The 18,852-nt window shown below is 46.7% G+C and overlaps 1 protein-coding gene across 1 annotated transcript; it reads right to left on the bottom strand.

Annotated features, from left to right (window-relative positions):
- Nucleotides 1–800: 800 nt before the first annotated feature.
- Nucleotides 801–9,074, bottom strand: LOC121028058 (putative DBH-like monooxygenase protein 2). The gene is made up of 13 exons (XM_040471611.1): nt 8,787–9,074; nt 7,530–7,676; nt 6,853–7,014; nt 6,556–6,639; nt 5,613–5,780; nt 5,321–5,423; nt 4,966–5,132; nt 4,539–4,630; nt 4,213–4,309; nt 3,993–4,052; nt 2,334–2,464; nt 1,474–1,588; nt 801–1,161 (listed from the first exon to the last, which is right to left on the bottom strand). Exons 1-13 carry the CDS (start codon nt 9,072–9,074, stop codon nt 919–921), a joined length of 1,857 nt encoding a protein of 618 aa, XP_040327545.1. The 3' UTR covers nt 801–918.
- Between the last annotated feature and the right edge of the window lie 9,778 nt (nt 9,075–18,852).

Here is an 18,852-nt window from a genome sequence, read left to right as displayed (position 1 = left end):
CAAACCATTTGTGCCTACTCCCTTCTGTGTCCATGTGAACCTTTTTGACATGCCCTGGGCTCCAGAGCTAAGGACTACTCCTCTCCTCATTGGCCTTGACCTCTTTTCAGAGCCAAATTCAGCCTTCCTGGTTAGTTAGGCTCTTGACACCTAGCAATCTGAGTGTTGACAATGTGACATTTGGTGGGATAAAGATCAACTGATAATAGAGGCACAAGCGAGGAGAGCAAGGACTGCATTAGATGTTGCATTTGGGACAACCAGGTCCTTAAATGTCCTCCAGGTGCTTTATACTGAGCCATTCAAGAGACCTCCCAGCTGCCTCTCCTGGACCAAAATCTCAAAGGAAGGAGATGGCAACAGGAAGCAAGTTCAGTTCTATTTAATCTGATGTCTTGAGTTTTGTCCCTTATAAACAGAGCCTCTCCCTTTCCCACCAATCATACATGTGGCTTCCTGCCTCTGACTCATAGGGAAGGTGAGGCAAAAAATGCCATAAGAAAAGAGAAACAGGAGCCCTCTTTAGGGTCAGCATGGGTAGAGGAGGGTTTACAGGGCTCTCCCTCTGCATTCAAGCTCCCACCTCCCCAAATGGTATCCCCTTGGGTAAGCTGGAGCATCAAACTTCTCAGAGAGTGGTGCACACCCAACCTTGAATCCTTACTTTGTCAGAAAACATATGGTCTCAAATATGGACCTTTTTGGTCCCCAAAAGGATGAATTGTATCCCTAGGCATGGAAGAGTCTTTACAGAATAAGTGCAATCCCCAGGCCCACGATGTCCTCAGGCCTGGGTCATGGGAAGGGGCAACAGATGGGGGGCTTTGGAGAGCCCAAGCAAAGCAGAATTTTTGTATTTGGTAATAAGGGGAGGGCTGAGCAGAGAGGAACCTGAGTATTTGACATAAGGAGATAGTATCAGACTCCAACCTGCAGGGTGGCAAGAAGCCAAGAAAGAGCCCCCTGCCCAAATAAGAGGGCAGCCAGAGGGAGGCACCTCAGGGTAGCAGTGCTGGAGCCTGAGAGGGCAATTGGTGCAGCCCTGAAGCCTGCAGGGGTTTTGTCCTGGGGCTCCACTTTGCCTCCGGAGGACTCCAAGCAGGGTCCCCGAGGAGCACGGATAATTTCTGGAATCCAGCCTGTTGTGTTTTCCACTACCTCCTGTAGGAGAAGGAAAATGGGGGGAAATGGGTAAGGGCAGAAGCTTCTCCCACCCTCATTTCCTTTCTTCTGCACTTACTTAGTGATCCCCAGTCCTTGCAGCCTCACAAACCAACTGGGATATTCCAACAACCCCACAATCCAGAACAGCACCAGCCCATCTCTCTGCTCCCCAGCCCTTGCTTCCCTGACCCAGTGTTCTTACCACTGCCATTCACCTACCTCCTTCTTTCTTTTCCTGGCTTTGTCCAACACCATTCCACCCCCCTCCATCCCTAACCCTGAGAGGGTGGTGTCTCTTGGAACACTCACATCAATGGTCTTTATTATCACTGTCTGCTGGGCCTCCTTGCAGGCTTTCTCAGCCTTCTTAATGTTCTCTGGGGTCCATTCAACATTGTTCATGGCCATCATGCCCTCCATGGAACTGCCATGGGCAAGGGGAACACACAATAAGATAGGGTCAACTTAAAGCTTTGACAAAATAGCCTCACTTTTGTTAGCATAATTTCTAGGTCAGCATAAACCAAAAAGAATGCCTCATGATTTAATATGACCACGATGAATTTGGCAGAAGGAAAAATATCAAAACTCAGAGATGAGCATTTTTTAAGTGAAAAAGAGAAACTCTTGACTCTTTAAAAAGTGGTTCTTAATCTGAGGGCCATGAAGTTCAAGAAAGTCGATGGAGTGACTTCAGGGAACCTATAAATGCCCTGAAATAGTATGTGAAATGTGTGTGTCTGCACAGATGTGCATTTTCCTTGGAAAGGATGATCAGAACTTTCATTAGAATCTCAGAGACAACCCTTACCCCTAAATAATTAGGGGTCACTACTTGAAAGTAAACAGTCTTTGACTGTCAGGTAGCGCATGAGAAAAAGGCAAAGAATTTGTACATAAGTGATCTAACTTTTAGAGGTCAGTTCTTATCTGCTTTTCTGAATGACCTCACTAATATGGAAAAATCTTCTATCTTCCATCAGAGCTTCAAGAGTCAGACGCTGACAGAAGCAGGCATTAAGAAGGCAGGGGCTAACCAGGGAGCCTGCTGAAGAATCCTAACTCACTAGTGTAGGGGGTAGTATGTGGTCTTCTTTTTCCTCCTTCCTCGTCCTCCCCAAGACCCCTCCCACACACAACTGAAGGTCTTATCTTCCAGGATGACTCACTCTGATACCTCCTCCCCCAGCTCATGGGCCACGTGGATGATGTCAGGGTACCCCATGCAGCTGGAGATGTTGTTTCGGGGATAGTAGAAGAGGAAGATGAGGCACATCTCATTAATGGTGCTGGGACCCCCCTGGAGAAGAAAAGAGAGCCAGAAATGGAACAGAAAGATACAAAGGCAAGCAGAGAGAAGGGAACAAGGCAGGCAGAAAATAGGTTATGTGTCATTCTACCAATGATTCTGTTTTCCTTTTCCCTTAGCCTGCAACGAGCTCACTGAGTGTTAATTACTACTTCTTAGCTACCCTTTCCTTTTCTGATTGGTGGGCATTCATTGATGTTATTTTCAAAGAAATATGCCATATATCTGCCCTATCCACTACATTTCCACAGCCACTGCTCTGGTTTGAGAAGATGGTTGAGAAGATGAGAGAAGATACTGAGTTTCCCAAAAAAAGCCACTCCCTTCTGAGCTCTCCATCTCTATGTGTCTAAAGCAAGACCCATTCAAATATATCACATGTTCAGTTCACTGTAGTAGGACCTTATGGTTTTTCCCTGTGAAGCCCCTAGTGCATTTTCCCCATCTGTCTCTTACAGTATATATTACTTTCTACTTTGCATCATAGTATATATGGCTATAGTTTCTTCCTCAATAGCACACAACCCCTTAGGAATCCTATAAACACTGAAACTACTCTTGATGTACAAATGGCTGGGTTTCCTTGTGACCATAAGAACAATAGCTAACTCATAGGGTGCCTGGGTGGCTCAGTTGGTTAGGCAGCTGATCTTGATTTTGGCTCTGGTCTCACGGTTCATGGGTTCGAGACCCCTGTTGGGCTCTGTGCTGACGGCTCAGGGCCTGCTTGGGATTCTCTGTCTCCTTCTCTCTCTCGGTGCCCCTCCACCTCCTCTCTTTCTCTCTCTCTCTTTCTCTCAATAAATAAAATTTTAAAAACCTTAAGAAAAAAAGAATAATAGCTAAGTCTAATTGAACATCTACTATAAGTCAGGCAATGATCTAGATGTTTTATTTATTTTTTTAATTTTTATTTATTTTGAGGCAGAGAGAGGCAGAGTATGAGTGGGGAGGAGCAGAGAGAGAGGGAGCCTCAGAATCCAAAGCAGAATCCAGGCTCTGAGCTGTCAGCACAAAGCCCGACATGGGGCTCAAACCCATGAACTGTGAAATCATGACCAAGGCGAAGTCGGACACTTAGCCGACTGAGCCACCCGGGTGCCCCATTGTTTTACATATGTTAATCGACTCTCACAACAATATTATTAGATAGTATTGTTAGTTCTTATATGAATTAAGAAACTGAGGCACAAAGAGATTGAATAACTTGCGTAAGGTTAGAAAACTACTAATAGTTGTGTTGGCATTCAAACCCAGGCAAAGAGACCAAGCTCTTGGTCGCTATAACATGCTGTATGTCCATTGTCTTAGTGGGTCATTGACACCAGATAATAGGGAATCCTTGTACCCATCTTAAAATCACTGTGATGTGAGAGCATGAAAAGCCCCATGTAAATAATATCATTGGAGGAAGAAAGGGGCTTCAGCTGGAACAATCAGTCACTTAACAGCCAAGGCCAGGGGTGGGGTCTATTCTGAGGCTACTGTCCTTGACCATGGTGGGGAGGGAGGTACTCACAAAAGTCAAGGAGTCCCGGTCCAGCGTCTGGTAATGACACTCCACCAGCAACTCATCTCCCTATTCAGAGTGAAACATGAAGGACCCCTTCAGACCCATTCTGTGTCTTTCAAGACACAGAAGGACTGCTACTGCCTGAGAACCCCCTTGGCTGACAGGGATGAGCTCTGATCCCGCCTCCCCAGCCTGTCTCCAGTCACACCTCCCTGCAGGCTCCCACCTGTTTAATCTCCATTCGATAAGGTAAATCTCGAGTCTCCTGCAGATTGAAGTCGTAGAAATCATCTTTGCAGATTATTCGGAGTTGTGTTCCATTTCTAGAGGGAACAAAGCAGTGTAATGTGCTCATACTGTGGGCAAAGATTTACCGTAAAACAAAAAATCTCCTCCTTCCACAGCTTTATTCCGGTCACCTCTATTCTATGGGTAATTTTAGCTCCTCCTTACTCCCAACCAAGCATAACCTTAGGCTGCAGAATAAGTAACTATTCTCACATTTGTTCCCACATGCAGATGGGAAAGCTTCAAGTCCATGTCTTCCCTTACCTGTATTGCACGGCCTGCAGAGCACGGCCAGCCAGGTGGGTGTGGAGCAGGTAGCCATATACCTGTATGTCAGGCACTGGGACCCCATTCATCTGTGTCAGGGAGGAGAAGACACATCTGATTTGCTAAGAACTCTCATCTTGCCCTATTCCTTGATTTTTCCCCGTTAATATTTGACATCTTCCTCCTATGACTGACACGAGCCCCTTTAGTTCTTACTGGGCCCTCCTGGACCCTCTTCCTGCCCCACCCCCCAGCCCCAAAGCCCTGACTCCTTCCTTCCCTTGCATGATCCAGATTATAGGTTTTCCTGAACATAGGTAGCTATTCTCCCGGTCCAGGGCTCAGGCTGTGTGTGCTCATGGACCAGCCCAGATCTGTGACGGGAAACAAGGAACCTTGGGGAGGATGTGCCTCCCAGCTTCACCTCCTCAAACTTCTCCGTCTTACACAGCCCATAGGACAGGAAGGACTCCGCGCCTGGGGGTATGAAGTGGATGGGGAAAGTGAAGAAACCCAGCTGGAGGACTCCCATGTCGTATTTGCGCAGCTTTGCCGTGTAGTATAATCGGATGCCTGAGGAGTCGTACACACCTGGTGCAGAATGGAAGAATCACAGAAGGTAAGAGAGCTGGTCACCATGTGGGAGCAAGAGGCCCAGGAAAGACAGGGCAGGGATGTGGCCAAAAGGAGCCAACGTGCATCCCGCAGCACCTTCCCAACACCTCAAGGAATCAGCCAGGCACACCAGTTCTTCTTCTATAAATGCTCCAGATGCTCACCCGGAACGTTGTGAAAATTGCTGTAATGAATCTCCAATCGGATCCACTGGGGGTCTAAGGGAGTCCCAATAGAGACACCCACATCATCTGGAAACTGGTAACTCTGTTGGATGGAGGAAGATTTGGCAGCGGGAAGGGCTTGGTGCTAGGTGCAGGGACCAGCACCTGCCCATGTTTTATGGCCCTCATCCCAGACCTCCCCCATTTCCTGGCCTTCCATCAGTCCAGCAATCCCAGTAGCCTGACAACATGCACACACTTAGCCACCTATTTCCCTCATCACAAGACTCACTGTGCCCCCGACAGCCCAGCCCACGATGACCTGCGAGCAGAGGGAGAAGGCAGGGTCAGCCCCGTAGCAGTCACTGATGCCCGTGGGGAGAACACTGGCATTGCCACAGGCATAAACCAGGATGTGATGCACCATCGTCTGGTTGTGCTTGAGCAGCTTGGGCTCAAACTGGGTGAGGGAAGGAAGGCAGATCAGAGACAAGATCTTCTATGTCAAGTCCTATTTCTCCCATCCCTTTGCCCCAAAGAAAACTATACCCATTTCCCACTTCTCTTTCTCTTTCTTTTCTATTTGCTCTCTGTATTTTTGTCCCCAACCCATCACTTATCCCGACTCTGTCTGATTTCTCTCTCAGCCTCCATCCTTTTAAAGTCCTTCCCTGAGTGCACAACATGCCAAGTCTGGCAGAGAATATCCTCATGACTTCTGACTTTCCCTTAGTAATCTCACTAGTCTACAATATCTGAGCACATGCCTGATTGGATTCGCCTCTTAAAGAAAAAAATTGGCTCCCACACATTTGCTAGTTATTGTAAGATCAAAACTTGAAATCACTCAACTATGAAATCAGGTGGCCAAGTTGAAGTTCCCTCTAGCCAGACTTCATGGACCTGACAGCCCTTGGCCATGACCCCCAGCCTGAACTTCCTCCTGGACTATGAGCACAATTCTAGGCCCAATGTGGGGCTTGTATTTTGCCCTTCGGAAACACTAATTTGTTACCTTCATCAAAATCTCTGCTGCATTGTGGGACTCAAATAGAACAGTGTTGGGCTCAAGAAATCACGAAACTACCACCTCCACCAAATCTGGCCTGGCCTCCCTGTGCTCCCAGCTACTTCTCTCCAGCTTCCTCTCAGCAGTTTTCTGAACATCATCCTTCCAGAGCTGGCTGTGCTCACGGCGCTGCTCAACTGCCTTACCAACATCTGGTTCGCCCTACCTTGAAGATGTGATGCTTCTTGCTGACGATGGGGAGAGGGAGGAAGGTGCAGGCATATGTGGTGTCATCCTCTGGAATGAGAAACTGGAGAAGGACACACAGAGGCTGAGCTGGTTGGGAAATGAGGCTCTCAGAGAAGCCGGGGAAGGGACAGGCCAGCTTGGCAGTCCTCAGCGGACTGGGGAAGTCATAGCAATCTCAATTCAAGGAATGTACTGAGTATTGGGTGCAAGAGGAGGGTCATGATTGAGTGGGAAGGGGGCTGGGAGATGGCTGGGTGGGGTGGAGGGCTCTTACATCAGTGAGTTCCAAGTCATGGATGATGGTGTCCTCAGGGACGTCAAGGTCATCAGGGTGGACTATTTGTAGCAGGAAGATGGACTTGACAAAAGTACGGTCCCGATCCAGCTTCAGAGTGTCATCCAGGCCATAGGCAGCCAGAACCCTTATTGTGTCACTCTGGGGGTGTGATTGGCATTGAGGTGCTTCTGCCCGTGAGTAGCACTTTGCCCATACCCACACCCAAGGACTGATACAAGCCACTTGCTCACATCTACACAGTGGAATGGAAGGAGCTTCAGACTGGGGATCGAAACCATCGGGTTCTAGTTCTACCTCAGAGGCCAACTTGCTGGAAATAAAAGCAAGTCACATTCCCTCTCAATGCTTGTATCCACATCTGACAAGTGACACACTAAAGTTCAGTAAAATCAAGCAAGGTTCTTGGATAGGGGAAGCCAGGGGAGGGTGGGGTGGATGCTGAATCAGTGGGAAATCAATCCCCTTGTAGAGGGCTTGTGAATTTGGGGAGGGACATGACTGGGGAGGTGCCTGGAAAGGCGCAGAGGGACAGAACCCCTGGGAACTGTGCTTGCCACCTGAGATACGGGCACATTCCGGATGGGGAGTGACTCTGCCTACCCAGAAGGAAAAGCTGCTTGTAATCGAATGCTTCCCTCCCCTTCCTATTTTACCGTAATGTCTTGGTCGTGGGCATCACAGGAGCGGAAGGGCCTGGAGAAGCGCATGGTGGTGTAGACAGCGTCTTCTGTCAGCCCCTGCAGCTCAGCATCCTGGCTCCCGTCCTCCTCCAGGGTGTCTTCATCCACCAGGTGCTGATCCTGGGGTCCAGTGAAGGTCAAAGAGTAAGAACAGGAAACTCCAGTGGTCATGACTGTGGAGCGGCTAGTGACCCTTTAGCTCCCCCAAGGTACTAAGTTAGCAGAACCCAGGTCTTCTTCATTTTGTAGTTTGCTCCAGGGACAGAGCATGGCATCAAAGCGGATCCTCAGGCAGAGGGATGAACAAACTCTGATGGAATTTCGCCAGCTGACCCTGATTTACTTCTCCCGTTCCAAATCGCAAGTCCATAAATCCTAGTGTTCCTGCATCTCTAGCCCGTGAAAAGTCACATACCCTCTGGACTCTCAATGCTATCTGTCCTCTCTTGTGGCTCATAACATTGACCCTTCCCCATACAAATGCAGTTCAGATGGGTGAAGTTGGGAGATGGGTGAGTTGCTTCTTCATCTGTAAAATAGGGTCATAATCACCCACCTCATAGTGAGGCTGTGAGGTTTAACAAGCAAAGATTGTGGAACAATGCCTGGTTAATCAAAAGTACGTTACAATTTTTTTTTAACATTTATTCATTTTTGAGACAGAGCATGAACGGGGGAAGGTCAGAGAGAGAGGGAGACACAGAATCCGAAACAGGCCCCAGGCTCTGAGCTGTCAGCACAGAGCCCGACGCGGGGCTTGAACTCACAGACTGTGAGATCGTGACCTGAGCCGAAGTCGGACGTCCAACCGACTGAGCCACCCAGGTGCCCCAAAAGTACATTACAATTTTAAGCTATTACTATGGTAGCTGCTGCTGTGTTTATTAGACTATTTTATGTTGTGGTCCACCCAACTGAGCTTAATAGAAGCTAAGGCTGGAGACTGCTTCAAACAGCGTTGACTCTCCCTCATTGTCCTGCTTTTAGTCATGCAGGACCCTCTCTCAGCACAGTGGTTTCACTCCTTAGCACCTTAGGGACACGCAGTCTGGAAGACCTAGTTTGAAACTCTCCAGTGGACCATTTCTACAGGGAGAGGTCAGAAGTCAGCTGGTGTTCTGGGCGTGTGCCTGGATAAGTTTGGAAAATCTGGATCCTTCCTGGACTCAGAGTCATCCTCAACCCAGCAAGAGACCCTCATCCTTGGAAGGGAGTCACCCTCAGACTTACCGAGAAATAGACATTGCCATCAGGCAGGACTCCTCCAACCACCAGATCGCTCCCCACTCTGGTGTAGCGATTTGTGACACCCAAGCCCACCCAGCCGGCTGTCCGGACCTGGAGCTCAAACGTGATGATCTCAGCCTCAAGGTCAAAGTCCCAGCGCAGGAAAATGACATTGGAAGGATCTAGGAACCTGGAATAACGCAGGCGAGATGTGGGGCCAAAGCGTTTGCCTTGGAAGAGGGCTGCCAGAGTCATAAGTAGGAGAAGCCTGAAGAGAAGGGCACAAGTCATGGCTCCTGGGGTCTGGAGCATCTCTCCTACAGATGGACACTCAAGAAGTATGGATTTATATGTGCCTCTACCTGTGCTGGCACTGTGCCACAGGGGAGGGACAGACTGGGGCTCTTCTGATCTGATTATCCCCTGGATTCCAAGTGGTGCCACTTACATAACCCTGGAGGTTATGAGGTGTGAGGTGGTCAGAGAGGGTACAGAGCAGATTGCTCTTGCCCTGGAGCAGAGACCTAACATGAAAATCTCAGGAGTGGGTCATTTAGACTCTTCCACCCCGACCCCATGCGAGGGCCCTGCCAGTGGGGACCCTACAGAATCAAGGGGGTTGGGTTTCTCCCTGTCTCTCCTCCCTCACCTTTCTTTCTCCCTTTCTGCACCTCTGCCCCATCCCTATATCCTTGGATGTCCTTACTGAGCACCCTGCCCTCTGGCACCTGTCCCCCAACCCAGTTTTTATGGGCATTTTTCTATATCTGGAATTGGTGCATAGCCGGGGGTGGGGGCAGGACTGATTACATGCAGCAGAGGAAGGAGAGAAGTTTTTGAGGGGGTGTTTGGGGAAGGCTACGATTTCCATCTCCCGGAGGAGTCTTTGCTACTAATCCCTGGAAGGACACATAGAGGTGAAGGAACCATAATCAGCTTTCCAGATGGGTGAGTCTGAGGCAGTCTTGAGTTTCTGCACATTCCTGGGGAGCAGCAGGGAGGAGGAGGAGAGGAAGGAAAGAAGAGGGAGAGATAGGGGGATAAATGTAAACTGGCCTTTGGGATGTTTGGTGTTTTCCCTTCCTTCCATGAATTGCCTGCCAGAGAAGTCACATTTAGTTGACTCTCCACTAGGGAGCTTTGGTATTCAGGCAATAAAGACACAGAAGGAGTGTTAGAATATTAGGACACCAGATTTACTGAGAAATAGACACTACTGCCAGGCAATGAATTTTAGAAAAAGGAATTTTAGTGAAAAGGAATTTTAGATGCACTTAATTTTTCAAGGATTGCAATCCACTTAATTTTCAATGAGGAAAGGGAAATACCAAGAGGTAACATGAGGAGTGCCTGACCCCCCATCCAGTCAGAGGCAGAGCTAACACAAGAACACGGGGGCTCTGCCCCCAGGCCAGTGCCCGTTCCATTATTTGCTTAGGTTACAGACACCCACAAGGCACCCAGCCACCTGCCATGCCTTCCCCACCGTGGCTGGCCCTGGTGGAAGGGGTTATCATCTACTGGTTGCTTCTTAGGGAGGGGACCCACATCTCACTCTATTTCCAGAGTTCTTTCTGCCCAAGCTATGACACAGCTGGGCCTGAGCCAGAAATCACCTCACTGACCCCCAGCGTCCTTCCTGCATCAGGCAATGGAGAGGCTCTGAAAAATTAACAAGGACATGCGTCCAGCGGGCATCTGCCAGCACAGAAATTAGACCACACATCACACAGGAAGTCAGCTCGGAAGTGGGTAGGAGCTGGGGCATCTACTTACGCCTCCGTCTGGGACATGCATGTTCTTTTTAGTATCAATTAAGTTCATCAAAGCTGGTATGGACCCAGCTGGGGTGGTTGGCAGGCTCTGTGAGCACCTGAGTTGGAACTGGGGTGCAGTGGGAGAAGAAAACCCGTTTCCCATGCCTTTTCTGAGAGAGGGGAGATTGCTGGCAGTCATCTGGAAGGAAGAGGTTTACCTTGGCCCAGGATGGGAGCAGGGCCAAGACCAGAGGAGGAGCCTTGGGACGCAATGACCTTGAGGAGCAGGAATCCAGGGAGGAGATAACAGGAGTATCAGAGACATTCTGATCCCAATCGCATTTGGGGATTAAGGCTAAGGGAGGGAGTGGCAGGGAGACAGGCAGCCTGCCCTATAAACCAAGATGGGGCCAGGATCCCTTATCCTGCAATCTGTCTACCGGCCAGAGAGCCTGCCTCAGGGAGAAAGCTGGGAGCCCACGCCTGCAGCTCACGGTTTCTGTTCCTGGTTTCCTTCTGGCCACCCACTGGCCTTTTCTCTCCCTGTTCACCTGTTCCCCCAGTTATGGTTTGCACCCTCTCCCAGCCCCCTTCCCTTCTACCCTCTGATCCCCAGAGCAACTCTCTCCCAGAATAAACTCAGAATGCAGTGCACGTGGCTTGCAAAGTGAGGACGTCTCTGTCCTGGCACGTACATATTTCTGGTATTCAAGATGTGTGATTTGGGCATTCTTCCCAGAGCTTCATCCCTCTCCGTCCCTGGAGAGATGAGGTTGGGAACAGGCAGAACAGCGAAAGGCAAAAGGAGACCAGCACATGTTACTGAGAATGGAGGGCGATTGATATTTTCTTTACAATTAGATGATGCAAATTTGAAATAGTCAGATATATAAAATATTAATGAACTTGTTTTATACACAAAATTGTACATAATGAAAATGTGGGGTTTTTTTTAAATGAACAACCACACAATTTTGAAGTCATCGCGCCAACAATTATAAACCGTATTATGCTGTCACCACATGGCATCACTAACCGTTATCCTTTGCCAGAATCATGGGAACCATATTGTTGTAAGTATTTACACCTGAGCAGATTAACAAAATTAGTGAATCTGGGAGGCGCAAAGCCCCAGGACACCAGGGCACAGCTGTTCCCTGACGTGCATTCTCCCAGGTGGTGGGTCTGCGGTCCTGTCGTGCTCCAGCTGTCTTCTTCATTCATCAAGTGTCTGTGACAGCGCAGACACCTCATTGGGAACACCGACGTGAATATGGTGCAGTCCCAGGTCTTGAAATTGTAAAGTTCAGTTGCTAGATCCCTATGTGTCCCCTTACTTTTGTCCATAAAATTCTGAGGGGGAAGAGAAGGTAGGTATGGACCTTTACATCTGATTTCCCAGATCGCTGATTTCCAAACTTTCTGAAAAAACAAGGCCTCTTACCACTGTTGAAAAGTTACAAGATCTTGTGATCTTTTTTTTTTATTTAAAAAAAATTTTTTTTCAACGTTTATTTATTTTTGGGACAGAGAGAGACAGAGCATGAACGGGCGAGGGGCAGAGAGAGAGGGAGACACAGAATCGGAAACAGGCTCCAGGCTCCGAGCCATCAGCCCAGAGCCTGACGCGGGGCTCGAACTCACGGACCGCGAGATCGTGACCTGGCTGAAGTCGGACGCTTAACCGACTGCGCCACCCAGGCACCCCACAAGATCTTGTGATCTTAATCTCAGCTGATGACTGAGAGAGAAGGAGATGTAAACGCTATTAATTCTGTGAAATTGGAATTGAATTGGTAGTTGACCATGGCGGTGACAGGAGTCAACTCTAAGTGCTCAGTCTGTGCCAAACTCTATTCCAAGAATTTTTCATGTATTAATCTATTTACTCCTATAAAGTCGCCTTCATAATTATCTCCATCTTACAGAGGGAGAAACACTCCCAAGGCCACCTGCTAGGTAGGGCCGGTGCTGTGAGTTGTCAGGAAGATGTAACTGAAAATCAAAGCTCCTCCCGATTCAGAAAAAACTCTCCCCAAAAGTAGGAGAGAAAGAAAGCAGTCTCATTACTGAATAAGCATTAAACCGATGTGATACACATCCCAGGCTTTTGTTAAGGGGTTGCAAAGACAGACAGAAATCCCGGCCTTTTATATAGGTAATCAGATACAACCCATTACATAAATGTTCTCGAGATAAACTATAGCCAGACCTCAAATAAGAGACCGGGACAGGACTTTTGTTAACCCACAGTTCATCTTACAGTCACTTGGTGACTGGGGGTGTCCATCTGCATTTGCTAATTTGCTTTACCCCAAGGCAAAGTAACTTGCCATATATTTAGGACAGGGAATCGTTTTGCAACTTAGCGGGAGGCATCTACTCTAAATTTAGTTAGGCTCATCCTGATACTTGTATTTCAAAGAGAGGATGGCGGGACCTTGCGAAAAACATTTCTGGGTGATTTACACACATTTCAAAGAAACAGAGAAAGAACTTAAAATTACAAGTTTTCTGGAGAGAGGGAAGATGGCGGCGTAGGAGGACGCTGGGCTCACCGCGCGTCCTGCTGATCACTTAGATTCCACCTACACCTGCCTAAATAACCCAGAAAACCACCAGAGGATTAGCAGAACGGAGTCGCCGGAGCCAAGCGCAGACGAGAGGCCCACGGAAGAGGGTAGGAAGGGCGGCGAGGCGGTGCGCGCTCCACGGACTGGCGGGAGGGAGCCGGGGCGGAGGGGCGGCTCGCAGCCAAGCAGAGCCCCCAAGTCTGGCTTGCAAAAAGCGGAGGGGCCTGACGGACTGTGTTCCGACAGCAAGCGCGACTTAGCGGCTGGGAGGTCATAAGTTAACAGCTCTGCTCAGAAAGCGGGAAGGCTGGAGGACAAAGGGAAGGAAAGCTGCTGAGCCCCCTGACGACAGAGCTCAGTTTGGTGGGGAACAAAGGCGCTCGCCAGTGCCATCTCCCCCGCCCATCCCCCAGCCAAAATCCCAAAGAGAACCAGTTCGTGCCAGGGAACTTGCTCGCTCCGCTCAAACACCCAACTCTGCGCTTCTGCGGAGCCAAACCTCCGGCAGCGGATCTGACTCCCTCCTGCTGCCACAGGGCCCCTCCTGAAGTGGATCACCTAAGGAGAAGCAAGCTAAGCCTGCCCCTCCTGCCCCTGTGCACCTTGCCTACCTACCCCAGCTAAGACGCCAGATCCCCAGCATCACAAGCCTGGCAGTGTGCAAGTACCCAGACAGGCCACCCCACCCCACAGTGAATCCCGCCCCTAGGAGAGGGGAAGAGAAGGCACGCACCAGTCTGACTGTGGCCCCAGCGGTGGGCTGGGGGCAGACATCAGGTCTGACTGCGGCTCCGCCCACCAACTCCAGTTATACACCACAGCACAGGGGAAGTGCCCTGCAGGTCCTCACCACGCCAGGGACTGTCCAAAATGACCAAGCGGAAGAATTCCCCTCAGAAGAATCTCCAGGAAATAACAACAGCTAATGAGCTGATCAAAAAGGATTTAAATAATATAACAGAAAGTGAATTTAGAATAATAGTCATAAAATTAATCGCTGGGCTTGAAAACAGTATAGCTGACAGCAGAGAATCTCTTGCTGCAGAGATCAAGGGACTAAGAAACAGTCACGAGGAGCTGAAAAACGCTTTAAACAAAATGCATAACAAAATGGAAACCACCACGGCTCGGATTGAAGAGGCAGAGGAGAGAATAGGTGAACTAGAAGATAAAGTTATGGAAAAAGAGGAAGCTGAGAAAAAGAGAGATAAAAAAATCCAGGAGTATGAGGGGAAAATTAGAGAACTAAGTGATACACTAAAAAGAAATAATATACGCATAATTGGTATCCCAGAGGAGGAAGAGAGAGGGAAAGGTGCTGAAGGGGTACTTGAAGAAATAATAGCTGAGAACTTCCCTGAACTGGGGAAGGAAAAAGGCATTGAAATCCAAGAGGCACAGAGAACTCCCTTCAGACGTCACTTGAATCGATCTTCTGCACGACATATCATAGTGAAACTGGCAAAATACAAGGATAAAGAGAAAATTCTGAAAGCAGCAAGGGGTAAACGTGCCCTCACATATAAAGGGAGACCTATAAGACTCATGACTGATCTCTCTTTTGAAACTTGGCAGGCCAGAAAGAATTGGCACGAGATTTTCAGTGTGCTAGACAGAAAAAATATGCAGCCAAGAATCCTTTATCCAGCAAGTCTGGATAGAAGGAGAGATAAAGGTCTTCCCAAACAAACAAAAACTGAAGGAATTTGTCACCACTAAACCAGCCCTACAAGAGATCCTAAGGGGGACCCTGTGAGACAAAGTACCAGAGACATCACTACAAGCATAAAACATACAGACATCACAATGACTCTAAACCCATATCTTTCTATAATAACACTGAATGTAAATGGATTAAATCCACCAACCAAAAGACATAGGGTATCAGAATGGATAAAAAAACAAGACCCATCTATTTGCTGTCTACAAGAGACTCATTTTAGACCTGAGGACACCTTTAGATTGAGAGTGAGGGGATGGAGAACTATTTATCATGCGACTGGAAGCCAAAAGAAAGCTGGAGTAGCCATACTTATATCAGACAAACTAGACTTTAAATTAAAGGCTGTAACAAGAGATGAAGAAGGACATTATATAATAGTGACAGGGTCTATCCATCAGGAAGAGCTAACAATTATAAATGTCTATGCGCCGAATACCGGAGCGCCCAAATATATAAAACAATTACTCATAAACATAAGCAACCTTTTTGATAAGAATGTGGTAATTGCAGGGGACTTTAACACCCCACTTACAGAAATGGATAGATCATCCAGACACACAGTCAATAAAGAAACAAGGGCCCTGAATGAGACATTGGATCAGATGGACTTGACAGATCTATTTAGAACTCTGCATCCCAAAGCAACAGAATATACTTTCTTCTCGAGTGCACATGGAACATTCTCCAAGATAGATCATATACTGGGTCACAAAAGAGCCCTTCATAAGTTTACAAGAATTGAAATCATACCATGCATACTTTCAGACCACAATGCTATGAAGCTTGAAATCAACCACAGAAAAAAGTCTGGAAAACCTCCAAAAGCATGGAGGTTAAAGAACACCCTACTAACGAACGAGTGGGTCAACCAGGCAATTAGAGAAGAAATTAAAAAATATACGGAAACAAACGAAAATGAAAATACAACAACCCAAACGCTTTGGGACGCAGCGAAGGCAGTCCTGAGAGGAAAATACATTGCAATCCAGGCCTATCTCAAGAAACAAGAAAAATCCCAAATACAAAATCTAACAGCACACCTAAAGGAAATAGAAGCAGAACAGCAAAGGCAGCCTAAGCCCAGAAGAAGAAGAGAAATAATAAAGATCAGAGCAGAAATAAACAATATAGAATCTAAAAAAACTGTAGAGCAGATCAACGAAACCAAGAGTTGGTTTTTTGAAAAAATAAACAAAATTGACAAACCTCTAGCCAGGCTTCTCAAAAAGAAAAGGGAGATGACCCAAATAGATAAAATCATGAATGAAAATGGAATTATTACAACCAATCCCTCAGAGATACAAACAATTATCAGGGAATACTATGAAAAATTATATGGCAACAAATTGGACAACCTGGAAGAAATGGACAAATTCCTGAACACCCACACTCTTCCAAAACTCAATCAGGAGGAAATAGAAAGCTTGAACAGACCCATAACCAGCGAAGAAATTGAATAGGTTATCAAAAATCTCCCAACAAATAAGAGTCCAGGACCAGATGGCTTCCCAGGGGAGTTCTACCAGACGTTTAACGCAGAGATAATACCTATCCTTGTCAAGCTATTCCAAGAAATAGAAAGGGAAGGAAAACTTCCAGACTCATTCTATGAAGCCAGTATTACTTTGATTCCCAAAACAGACAGAGACCCAGTAAAAAAAGAGAACTACAGGCCAATATCCCTGATGAATATGGATGCCAAAATTCTCAATAAGATACTAGCAAATCGAATTCAATGGCATATAAAAAGAATTATTCACCATGATCAAGTGGGCTTCATTCCTGGGATGCAGGGCTGGTTCAACATTCGCAAATCAATCAACGTGATACATCACATTAACAAAAAAAAAAGAGAAAAACCATATGATCCTGTCAATCGATGCAGAAAAGGCCTTTGACAAAATCCAGCACCCTTTCTTAATAAAAACCCTTGAGAAAGTCGGGATAGAAGGAACATACTTAAAGATCATAAAAGCCATTTATGAAAAGCCCACAGCTAACATCATCCTCAACGGGGAAAAACTGAGAGCTTTTTCCCTGAGATCAGGAACACGACAGGGATGCCCACTCTCACCGCTGTTGTTTAACATAGTGCTGGAAGTTCTAGCATCAGCAATCAGACAACAAAAGGAAATCAAAGGCATCAAAATTGGCAAAGATGAAGTCAAGCTTTTGCTTTTTGCAGATGACATGATATTATACATGGAAAATCCGACAGACTCCACCAAAAGTCTGCTAGAACTGATACATGAATTCAGCAAAGTTGCAGGATACAAAATCAATGTAAAGAAATCAGTTGCATTCTTATACACTAACAATGAAGCAACAGAAAGACAAATAAAGAAACTGATCCCCTTCACAATTGCACCAAGAAGCATAAAATACCTAGGAATAAATATAACCAAAGATGTAAAGGATCTGTATGCTGAAAACTATAGAAAGCTTATGAAGGTAATTGAAGAAGATTTAAAGAAATGGAAAGACATTCCCTGCTCATGGATTGGAAGAATAAATATTGTCAAAATGTCAATACTACCCAAAGCTATCTACACATTCAATGCAATCCCAATCAAAATTGCACCAGCATTCTTCTCGAAACTAGAACAAGCAATCCTAAAATTCATATGGAACCACAAAAGGCCCCGAATAGCCAAAGTAATTTTGAAGAAGAAGACCAAAGCAGGAGGCATCACAATCCCAGACTTTAGCCTCTACTACAAAGCTGTCATCATCAAGACAGCATGGTATTGGCACAAAAACAGACACATAGACCAATGGAATAGAATAGAAACCCCAGAACTAGACCCACAAACGTATGGCCAACTCATCTTTGACAAAGCAGGAAAGAACATCCAATGGAAAAAAGACAGTCTCTTTAACAAATGGTGCTGGGAGAACTGGACAGCAACATGCAGAAGGTTGAAACTAGACCACTTTCTCACACCATTCACAAAAATAAACTCAAAATGGACAAAGGACCTGAATGTGAAACAGGAAACCATCAAAACCCTAGAGGAGAAAGCAGGAAAAGACCTCTCTGACCTCAGCCGTAGCAATCTCTTACTCGACACATCCCCAAAGGCAAGGGAATTAAAAGCAAAAGTGAATTACTGGGACCTTATGAAGATAAAAAGCTTCTGCACAGCAAAGGAAACAACCAACAAAACTAAAAGGCAACCAATGGAATGGGAAAAGATATTTGCAAATGACATATCGGACAAAGGGCTAGTATCCAAAATCTATAAAGAGCTCACCAAACTCCACACCCGAAAAGCAAATAACCCAGTGAAGAAATGGGCAGAAAACATGAATAGACACTTCTCTAAAGAAGACATCCGGATGGCCAACAGGCACATGAAAAGATGTTCAGCGTCGCTCCTTATCAGGGAAATACAAATCAAAACCACACTCAGATATCACCTCACGCCAGTCAGAGTGGCCAAAATGAACAAATCAGGAGACTATAGATGCTGGAGAGGATGTGGAGAAACGGGAACCCTCTTGCACTGTTGGTGGGAATGCAAATTGGTGCAGCCACTCTGGAAAGCAGTGTGGAGGTTCCTCAGAAAATTAAAAATAGACCTACCCTATGACCCAGCAGTAGCACTGCTAGGAATTTATCCAAGGGACACAGGAGTACTGATGCATAGGGGCACTTGTACCCCAATGTTCATAGCAGCACTCTCAACAATAGCCAAATTATGGAAAGAGCCTAAATGTCCATCAACTGATGAATGGATAAAGAAATTGTGGTTTATATACACTATGGAATACTACGTGGCAATGAGAAAAAATGAAATATGGCCTTTTGTAGCAACGTGGATGGAACTGGAGAGTGTGATGCTAAGTGAAATAAGCCATACAGAGAAAGACAGATACCATATGGTTTCACTCTTATGTGGATCCTGAGAAACTTAACAGGAACCCATGGGGGAGGGGAAGGAAAAAAAAAAAAAAAGAGGTTAGAGTGGGAGAGAGCCAAAGCATAAGAGACTGTTGAGAACTGAGAGCAAACT

Source organism: Herpailurus yagouaroundi, unplaced genomic scaffold, assembly GCF_014898765.1.
Source record: "Herpailurus yagouaroundi ecotype Mexico unplaced genomic scaffold, PumYag 100, whole genome shotgun sequence".
Taxonomy (NCBI): domain Eukaryota; kingdom Metazoa; phylum Chordata; class Mammalia; order Carnivora; family Felidae; genus Herpailurus; species Herpailurus yagouaroundi.
The sequence above is the reverse complement of the archived record's forward strand: the minus strand, read 5'-3'. Positions and strand labels throughout refer to the sequence as shown.